The following is a 10,611-nucleotide window of genomic DNA, read 5'->3' as shown; positions in this document are numbered from 1 at the left end:
GTCAGATTTCCAACACATTCCACTACAATGACCAACAGCCAGTTACAGTGAAAATCATTTCCCCCAATTAAAGCTGCAATCCTAAAGAAATCTACTCGGGAGTAAGCTTCACTGAAAACATTGGGAATTACTTCTGAATAGACTTGCATGGGATTATGCTGCACACAATTTGTTGCTTCAGCCTCATGATCTTTAATTTAAATACACCGTCTTGACCACCATATTCTATTATTTTCTTACAGCGACTGATCCTTACACTTTAACTTTAGGAAATTACTTGGGCGTTATAATTTTGATTAAGCACCGAAAAGTAAATACAAAATTAAATAGGCAAACTTTTTGAATTATGTAAAGTACACGACAGGATAGAACATAGAAAACAAAGCAATGTGCAAATACTGGATTGGATCCAGAGAGATAATTTCTTGACCAATAGAAAACTAAAAGAAATAAGAGATCAGGAAAGAACTGGATATTTACAGTCAGTAACAGTATTAATAAAATGTATTAAATGTATAATAATAAAAAGTACTAAAATTTTTAAAACATCTATAAAAATAATGTATAAAACATAGCTAAAATTGCACAACAAAAAATAAAGGTAAAAATCAATTTTTGAACCAACTTCTCAGGGTTGGTTCAAAATATACTAATCCTGAGAAGGCTTGGTGTATACAAGAGTTATAAAGACAGACAAAATATATCATAACCCTGTTAAACTTCCACGTCTTAAATTACAAAGCTAATCTGTTGAATGTAATGTTCCAGTTTACCATATGTATTTCAACTGGACAGTCCTCTTCAAATGTCCGCTTCAACATGGATCCAAAAAAAATCCAATATCCAAAACATTACCGCTCAGGTCATATACATATACTTTGACTGGATGCTATGAAATGCTCCTCTACTCACACCAGTAGGGTCTAAATGGAAGTTTTACATTCAAATTTGAAGCAGCATCACTGATTACCATCCACATTCAGGGAAAACTTATCTTCTGTCATCCTCCTGTTCTTCTCACAAAAATCCTGTAAAACTTCTTATAAAAGTCCAGTAAAGTGGGCCAATCAACCAAACAGATAAGAACATTAGCTGGTAAGGATGAAATCCCATGCATATTTAGCCAGAAAAAAGTCCTATAACTACCAGCGATACCCAGTCTAAACATGCATAGGATTGCACCCTAAGACACACTTTTCAGATGGCATAGAAGTTCATTGATGTTTGTCTTAAGGCAAACTATTGAAGCTAAGCAGGTCTGGCCCTGTAAGTGGCCTGGATGACAGACTGCATAGAATCTCATCTGTAAGCCACTCTTCGGGGAAAAGCAAGTGTAGGCATGAGATTAATAATACACAAGTTATGTTTTTATGAACAGGGTTCCTTACCAGGTGGCTCTGCATGTGCTCCTTGTTGGCTTTCCATATTAACATTCTCTTGATCTGTAGAGACAAACATAGCTGAGACACCTAGTATTTTACCTAATGATGCAGGACCAATTTCAAGCCTCTGATTACAGCGGGAAATGCAGTTCTAGTGCAGTATTGAGGCAATAAAGCAGCTATTCTAGGAGTGCTTCCCACCCTGCCCATCTAAAAATGCTATCATGTCACTGTTACATCTAGGGAAACATTATAGGCAACATTTGAAAACAAAAAGCGAGGCACAACATAAAAACTTACCACTAGCTTTGAAGCAGAGCTTTTTCTTCTGATAAGCTATAAAGCTTGATGCAGCTCCTACTACTGCCACAAGTACTGAGCTAATAATGCCAGCTAGCATTCCTTGAGAACCTGTGAAAAGATTTTCTCCCAGTTAGAAAGCAGGTTTAATCTCTGAGGAGTCATATATAAACTCGGGTGGGCAGTGTATTATCAGCAATTCACAGCACAGGCAAATCCAAAGCCTGAAGAAATCCCAGTGTTCAAAGGTCTTTCTCCTATATGGGCGCATGAGATACCTTAGGATAGTATCAAACTATGCCCCATTCCTACTGCTAATGACAGAGCACTGCAAATTGCTCCTGTTGACCCAGCAAGTGCCAGTTGTGTTGCACAAGCATTGACTCAGGCTAGTGCAACATCATTAGCACTAGAAGAGGGATGCAGCGGGATACTATCCTTAGAAAATACATTCCACTTTGAAGAAGTGTCACAATGATAGCGGGTTGTTTAAATCATGGGTTATTCATGACTGCACAGGAGTGAGTCTGCTGCCTCATGATTGCTCACTCTTTCTGTTTTATTTTTGCTTTGTTAAACAGCTCAGGATCAAGCCTGTGTCAGAGGTTCAGCATGTTACTTTATGTTCTTTTAAAAAGGCCACTACGTGCAGCCTCCAAGTAATGCAAAACTTGAAAAAAAATGTTACACAACCTAGTAGTCACAAATACCTTGAAATGTATTTACTAGCCACTTTCTAAGCAGGAAAGGTCCCCAGCTCCAGTTGCTCAGTTATGCCCAAAAGGCTATGTTAGAACCAACATGAACCTTTCCATTCAAATTACTGAATAATATTGTGAAGTGCTGGTTTCCAACCTCAACAGTATTAGTTTCTAGCTCAAAAATCCAGGTTTGCTTTGTTGTTTTTTAAATAAACCTTGACAAGTTGAGGCACTGGTGGGTAGGATGGTTTTTGCAACTGGACAGGGAGATGGTGATCTGAAAGTGGGGGACTTCACATCAGTCCCCGTGTCATGGTCAGATCACTGCTTGCTGAGGTTTAGGCTTACAGAGGCTTTTCCCCTCTGCAAGGGTGGGGGACCCATTAAGATGGTCCCCCCCCCGGAGTCTAATGGATCCAATTGGTTTCCAAAGGACTCTGGGGAGTTTTCTGGCTGATAGGGCTGGCTCTCTTGTTGAAACCCTGGTTGACCTGTGGAATGCAGAAATGACCTGGGCGGTTGACATGATTGCTCCCGAGCGCCCTCTCCTGAGTAGAGCTCATACAGCTCCGTGGTATACCCCAGAACTGAGAGTGATGAAACAAAATAGGAGACGGCTTGAGGACAGATGGAGGCGAACTCCGAATGGATGTAATCAAGTACTGGTAAGTGCATACAATATAGCATATTCAAAGGCAGCAAAGGCAGCAAAAAAACAGTATCTTGCAGCCACTATTACATCATCAATCTGCTGCCAAGCAGAACTTTTCAGAGTTGTTCGGGAGCTATTAGATGCTGGCCCCAAGGACATTGTAGAACTCTCTGAGGACCGCTGTAATGAATTTGCCAGGCACTTCCAGGACAAAATCTTTGACATCCGTCAGGACTTAGACTCTAGTGTTATAGCAGCTGAATCTAGTGAGGTATCCAGAGCATAGGCTTGTCCTGTTTTCTTGAATGAGTTTCAGTTGGTACAGCTCGAGGACGTGGACAAGGTGCTTGGACAGGTCCGCGCAACCACCTCTGTACTGGATCCTTGCCACTCTTGGCTAATAAAAGCTAGCAGGGATGGAACAGCCAGCTGGGCCAAGGAAGTGATTAATGTGTCTCTGCAAGAAGGAGTGGTCCCAGACCGTCTGAAAGAGGTGGTAGTGAGACCACTCCTGAAGAAAACTTCCTTGGAACCGGACAATCTTAGTAATTACAGGCCAGTAGCAAATGTTCCATTCCTGGGCAAGGTCCTTGAGCGGGTGGTGGCGGGCCAGCTCCAGACACTCTTGGATGAGACTGATTATCTGGATCTATTTCAGTCGGGTTTCAGGCCTGGTTTTGGCACGGAAACAGCCTTGGTCGCCCTGTATGATGACCTATGTCAGAAGAAAGACAGGAGAGGGAGTGTGACTCTGTTGATTCTCCTCAACCTCTCAGCGGCTTTCGATACCATTGACCATGGTATCCCTCTGGGACGACTCGCTGAGCTGGGAGTGGGAGGTACTGCTTTGCAGTGGTTCCACTCTTATTTGGCGGGTCGGATACAGAAGGTGGTGCTTGGGGAACATTACTTGGCCCCATGGACTCTCAAGTATGGGGTCCCGCAGGGGTCGGTTTTGTCCCCCATGTTGTTTAACATTTACATGAAGCCGCTGGGGGCGGTCGTCCGGAGCTTTGGAGTGTGCTGTCATCAGTATGCTGATGACACACAGCTCTATTTCTCCTTTTCATCTTCAGCAGGAGAGGCTGTGGATGTGTTGACAATGGACTGGATGAGGGCTAATAAACTGAAACTCAATCCAGACAAGACCGAGATGCTGTTAGTAGGTGATTCCGCTGACAGGATGGGGGGTGTTCTACCGGCTCTGGATGGGATTGCACTCACCCTGAAGGAGCAGGTTCGTAGCTTGGGGGTTCTTTTAGATCCATCATTCTCACTTGAGGCTCAGGTGACCTCAATGGCACGGAGTGCCTTTTACAAACTCCAGTTGGTGGCCCAGCTACGCCCCTATCTGGACAGGGATAACCTGGCTTCAGTTGTCCATGCTCTGGTAACCTCCAAGTTAGTTTACTGCAATGCACTCTATGTAGGGCTGCCTTTGAAGACAGTTCGGAAGCTGCAGCTCGTGCAAAATGCAGCGGCCCGATTGATTTCGGGAACCAGAAGGTTCGACCATATAACACCTGCTCTGGTCCGCTTGCACTGGCTGCCTGTATGTTTCCGAGCCCAATTCAAGGTGCTGGTTTTGACCTATAAAGCCTTACACGGCTTGGGACCACAATACCTGACGGAACGCCTCTCCCGACATGAATATACCCGGTCATGACGTTCAACATCTAAGGTCCTCCTCCGGGTGCCTACTCCGAGAGAGGCTCGGAGTGTGGCAACAAGGGACAGGGCCTTTTCAGTGGTGGCCCCCAGACTATGGAACGATCTCCCTGACGAGGCTCGCCTGGCACCAACGCTGCTATCTTTCCAGCACTAGGTTAAGACTTTTCTCTTTGCCCAGGCATATGGCGGCACATCTTAATCACCCACATATTTAGTTTTTTTTTAACGGTTTTTAATGCTTTATGTGTGTATGTTCTGTGTTTTAGAATTTTGAATTTTGTATACTCGTTTTTATCTTAATTTTAGAATTTTTGTAAACCGCCCAGAGAGCCCTGGCTATGGGGGCGGTATATAAGTGTAATAAATAAATAAATAAATAAATGAGTGGCACAAAATGCCATGACACATTGTGGATAACTCTCAGCACACCAGAGTTCAAGTCAGACATGGGACCATACATTCCAACATTCACCACTGCCCACCCAGTTTCTTAACACAGACAACAGTGTTTGCCAACACTGCTAGAGAATGCTGGTTCCTGAGAGCATTTAAAGTAAGTGATGAAAAAGGAGAGAAAGAAAAATACTGACTTCCTCCCAAGAGAAGTAACCATGGTAAACTTGAGGACTTCAGAAGCAAGCTCATCATTTCTCTTTCTTCTCTTCCCTTAAAATGCTCACAAAAACTGCGCAAAAAGAGGGTGTGTGGGTGTGGGTGGAATCATATGGTGAAAACAATTTATTTATTTATTTATTTATTTATTACATTTTTATACCGCCCAATAGCCGAAGCTCTCTGGGCGGTTCACAAAAACAAGATCCCAACAAGTGTGAGGGAGTCACAGGAGACCTTGAATCTTTACAAATAATAAATAACGCAATACAAATACAAAGACTAACAAGGTTGATCTCAATGCTGAGTCTAGAGGATGGGTAGGAATAGGTTAGAAGCAGAAGTATGACAGAATCATCCATGAAGAGGATTAGCTACCTAACCTCAAATTAAGAGTCCAGTACTAGAGTATCAATAGGGTTGAAAAGGCTTGAAAAACTCTAAGCTGAGGTGAAGGCATTTAGACCTTAAAATCTATTTTGGACATTGCTTTTGTAGATATTATGCTTAGACATATGAAGGCCCTCTGGAAAGAAGTGCCTTCCCATTTTTCCTAGCCCCCACCCTCCAAAAGACCCTGGGAAAAAGTGCTGGGTTTGTTTTTAATTTTTTTCTGGACCGTCACATCTCTTAATTATGCTGTCAGTTGAATGTGGAGGATAACAACAACAAATAGTTCTATCAACCACAGACTTCCTGAACAAGGAAACAAAAGGCAAAGATGAAGCACAGAGACTGCTACTCATGCAGTATGACAACCTCCACTGTAAAGACAGGCACTGCAGTGAGCTAAACTATATAACTACAAATATTAACTTTTAGGGACTCTTAGAATTGAACAGAGAATAACATATTAGCTTACCTTCTGTATTTCCGCTGGAGCCCTCACCCTGTCCACCTACGGGAACAATTCTATTAGAATATGTTTATTACACAGTATAAATCCCTTTCTTTGCTGCAGTGGCTCATGGGAAAGGGGAATGCTACCTTCTGATGCAATGTCAGAGTAAAAATGGACAGCCAGGTGCTTCTATTAACAAATAAATAATATGTCAAGGACTGGTGTTTTTACCAAGTTCCTTATTTAAAACCAAGCCACTTGTATAGTGCCCCCTTTTTTGCTTAACCTCTGAATAGTGACTGTAGACAAGATATATATTATTAGTCAATGAAAGATACATTGGTGTGGTACTTTTTGGAAGGTAGCTGGTGTATCTTGCCAAAAGTGTTTCCCCAAAGTTGCCCTGGGGTTCATAAGATTATCACATTTCCCAAAGGCTAGTAGGTTATTTAAAAATATTTCCTTGGATAAAATCTTTGGAATACTTTAAAAAGTACTCTGACAAAAGGTATAAATATCTTTAGCAACAATCCATCTAGGTGCTTACCAACACCTAGATTAGCATATTATGGAAATATATGATGCTAAACTGATGTTGTTGAGAACCACTGAAATTAATTCTTTAAACACATGCGCACACACACACACACCACCTTTCTGCTTAAGAGAAATTAGGAAGCTGTTGTGTTATAAATCAAATCAGTTACTGAGAAGCAGTTGAGTTTTACAAACTTAGATGGAACAATAAAGAAAAACGTTTTGCTATTTAAATAAGGGGGAGGAATATTATTAGGCAGCCTGTTTTTCAAGTGTATTGATAACAGTCTTTTCCCCCCGTTTACCCATGATAGGGCATGTCCATGGACACAGATGAACCAAAGTCTGACCCATACTAATTGTATCTGCTTGATCAAGCTTAGGTCATATTAAAAGATAGCCCAGATCTACAAGTAATTGCTCTCTTGTTTTATTTTGTGTTATGATTATCAAAATAAATATTTGTTAAAGGTACCTAATGTTGGCCATTAGATATTAAGGACTACCCATATAATTAAAGAAACTGTCTTGATTGCTTAATTTTAATTATCTCCTTTCTTTTAAGAACCTTCAGCTCATTCAAGCAGCTCACAGTCACAGAAAGTGTATTTTTTATTATTTTTTTAAAGTATGGGAAACAAGTGAGGTTTAGTAATACCAAGACATCAAGGCACTACTAGTTACAAGTCAAACAAAGAAATGCATCAAACGATATTTGTGCCTGTTCCAAATGAAGATTTTGCAATATCAAACCAAATATTGACCCAGGCCACATACCTGCAGAAGGGTTAGAAGCACGGCCTACATTAAGAAACAAAAGTTGTGCATAGCAGTATGAGAAGCAAAACCAATTCAAATGGTTACTTAGAAAAATTATTGAGAAACAAACAATCGGGATTGGTTAGCTGTACATGCAAGCACATGAATCACAACAAGGACTAGTTCTGACTCTATTTTGGTATTCTTTAATTAAAATACATTTTATATTAAATAGCATTAAAAAGACAGCCAGAGACAGAATCCGATGTAAGTATCTTGTAAAAACAGCCCCAAATCAAAATGCAATGATCATTTAGCCATTTATCATGCACAATGATTACAAGATGCATTTATGAGGGAATGTCGCAATATAGATATATTAGACCAACAAGATTACATGCACCAATATGAGCACTACTATGGAATCCAATTTGTACACTTAGTTCAAGAGCGGGAACCTCTTTCGCTCTGGGTACCAAATCCAATTTTGGACTCTTGAGACCACATTCTCAGCTGGAGCTGAAGGTGAAGGGGGAGTGGGACCAAAAGGACAACAAAACTCAGCTTATTTTAGTTTAAAGCTCTTCCTACCAGTAACTGAGCCTCTGCTATGTGAGATTTAAAGGCCATCTAGTTTGGTGCTCAGTCTCCAATAGGGAGAGGCGGGTAAGAAAATTATTATTATTATTATTATTATTATTATTATTATTATTTTCCAGGTTTGAGTTTATTATTTATTTATTTATTTATTTATTACATTTCTATACCGCCCAATAGCCGGAGCTCTCTGGGCGGTTCACAAAAATTAAAAACATTCAAAGTATAAAACAACAGTATAAAACCATACTATAAAATACAATATAAAAGCTCAACCAGATAAAAACAGCAGCAATTACAAATTTAAAACACCAAGTTAAAATTTATTTATAGACTGTTAAAATGCTGGGAGAATAAAAAGGTCTTCACCTGGCGTCTAAAAGCATATAATGTAGGTGCCAAACGAACCTCCTTAGGGAGCTCATTCCACAGCTGGGGTGCCACAGCAGAGAAGGCCCTCCTCCCGGTAGCCACCTGCCTCACTTCCTTTGGCAGGGGCTCGCGGAGAAGGACCCCTGAGGATGACCTTAGGGTCCAGGCAGGTACATATGGGAGGAGGCGTTCCTTCAGATAACCTGGCCCCAAGCCGTTTAGGGCTTTAAATGTTAATACCAGCACTTTGAATCGGACCTGGACTGGATGGGAGTTACTGTATGGGAGACAACCTAGACCAGACTTCCCCAAGCTGGTGCCCTCCAGATGTGTTGGACCGCAACATCCATAATTCCCAGACAGCATGGCCTATTGAGAACTATGGGAATTGCAGTTCAACAAATCTGGAGGGCACCAAGTAAGAGAAGGCTGGCTTACAGGTATATAATAAAGGAAAAAGTAGTAAACCCATGAAGGTCCTATAGTATATTGTGGAAATGCATGAGTAAGAATTGAAAAAGAATGTCTCAGCTTATTAAAAAGAAAAGGTACAGGAAGCCAAAGATAAATAGATGGCATGGCTGGCAAGCTAGACAATGACCACTTAGAAAGTGCTCTTGTTGTGCGTTTCAGAGAATAGATTATTAGAGATAACACAAGGTGCCTCTGCACATTACAAGACAACTGTTAGAATGGAATGGGACATGGGGGGGAACTAACTTGTTAAAACCCTGGGTGTACAGTGAACAAAATGTTAGCGTGGTTGTGAGGCCAGAGCATTCTTGAAGAACAGTAGAGGGAACATGAAAGTTCACAAAACAGGGAGGATTCTGGGAATGTAGAATGGGGGTAGGATTTGTGTCTATGGAACAACTGGAGATAAAAGGGAATTCTTTTCACAAAGCCTGAGAAAACAAGCTTTATCCCAAACGCAAAAAGAACCAGAAAGTACATATCATTCTCTGAGACCATACTTTAAATGACAAATCCCACTCCAACATTGCAAGACGGAAAAATTTGCTGTATTTTCAAGCAGAAAACATTCCGTTTTTCGAAATGTGTTGTTTCATGAAATTAATTCACAACGTAATGAAAGGAAAAAACACCTGTCAGGTGACTATCTCTGAGAAGCACATATTTATGTCCACCATTTCCAGTGCCTTCATTCCTGCTTCCACCATCCACCCCTTTATATCTAAACAGAGAATTGTATGCTATTGTGTTGTAATGTCTTAATATACTTAGAAATATTTAAATGAAGTTGATTTCAATAAGAAGTTTTGGGTTTATTTGAATGCCAATTTTTTTTTTTTAAAAAAAAAGTCACTGAAATTAATTTTATTTCCTAATCAAACATTTCAGTCTTGCTACTGTGGGGGGGAGGGGGGCTTCCAAGATTATTAAACAGCATGCAAATTTAACATAGCACTCTTTTTAAAGCTTAGATTGTGATAGATAGATATACACACACACACACACACACCATACTATAACAAGGTGAGTGTGTTTTCTCAGAACACCTATCATGGTTCCTTATTTGTTATCATAACACCGAAACACACACACACACCCCCCAAATATTTTTAAATACAATACGTGCCAGAGACTTACCTGCTGGTGGCTTTTCTGGAGGCAAATCACCATCATATAAATCCGAATCACTAAGGCCTTTAAACATAGATATTGATTAAAACAAGCTTTTTTTTAAAAAAGGTTATAATTTAAACATATTGATTTCTATGATAACCTGCACATTATGGTGCTTCTGGCACCTTTCCAGCTTCTGTAGCTATGGCTACAACTCTAAGCATATTTACCTGGATTTAGGTCCCACTGAGCTCATAAGGACATGCTTCTAAGTAAATGTGTTTGGGAAAAGCAGCAAGGCTTGCTGCAATAATGTTCAAAGTGCTCTAAATGGAGCAGTGAGCAGTGGGCAGCTGTGCCCATGCAATTTCACAAAGCAGATGTTGGAATCATGCATCATTGTAACCCTCCATCACCATCTCTAACATCAGGAGGGGGATGAAGAGGGAGAACACATCCATGCCGCCCAGCATCAAATCTCTTAACAGTGTTTAAAACATCTACAGGATTAAATCTAAGAGTATGCCAAGATATAAAGAAGTGAAACACACATTTATCTCTCATATTACAGTTTGGGTTACTGGGATCCAAAGCACACAT

At 40.6% G+C, this 10,611-nt stretch overlaps 1 protein-coding gene and 1 long non-coding RNA gene across 3 annotated transcripts in view; both read right to left on the bottom strand.

The window, feature by feature from the left end:
* Window positions 1–10,611, bottom strand: part of LOC134398813 (uncharacterized) — a 265,472-nt gene that overhangs the window by 3,970 nt on the left and 250,891 nt on the right. The gene's annotated exons all lie outside the window — the stretch shown is intronic.
* Window positions 1–10,611, bottom strand: part of LOC134398811 (CD99 antigen-like) — a 35,979-nt gene that overhangs the window by 3,970 nt on the left and 21,398 nt on the right. Inside the window, exons 6-10 of one of the 2 annotated variants that reach the window (XM_063126343.1) lie at window positions 10,036–10,092; window positions 7,474–7,497; window positions 6,181–6,216; window positions 1,683–1,793; window positions 1,389–1,442 (exon numbers count right to left, since the gene is read on the bottom strand). In XM_063126343.1, coding sequence (XP_062982413.1) covers window positions 1,389–1,442; window positions 1,683–1,793; window positions 6,181–6,216; window positions 7,474–7,497; window positions 10,036–10,092 — 282 coding nt within the window. The remainder of the gene's footprint in view (window positions 1–1,388; window positions 1,443–1,682; window positions 1,794–6,180; window positions 6,217–7,473; window positions 7,498–10,035; window positions 10,093–10,611) is intronic. The other variant, XM_063126344.1, reaches the window with a different exon arrangement.

Source organism: Elgaria multicarinata, chromosome 5 (assembly GCF_023053635.1).
Source record: "Elgaria multicarinata webbii isolate HBS135686 ecotype San Diego chromosome 5, rElgMul1.1.pri, whole genome shotgun sequence".
Classification (NCBI taxonomy): Eukaryota; Metazoa; Chordata; class Lepidosauria; order Squamata; family Anguidae; genus Elgaria; species Elgaria multicarinata.
The sequence above is the reverse complement of the archived record's forward strand: the minus strand, read 5'-3'. Positions and strand labels throughout refer to the sequence as shown.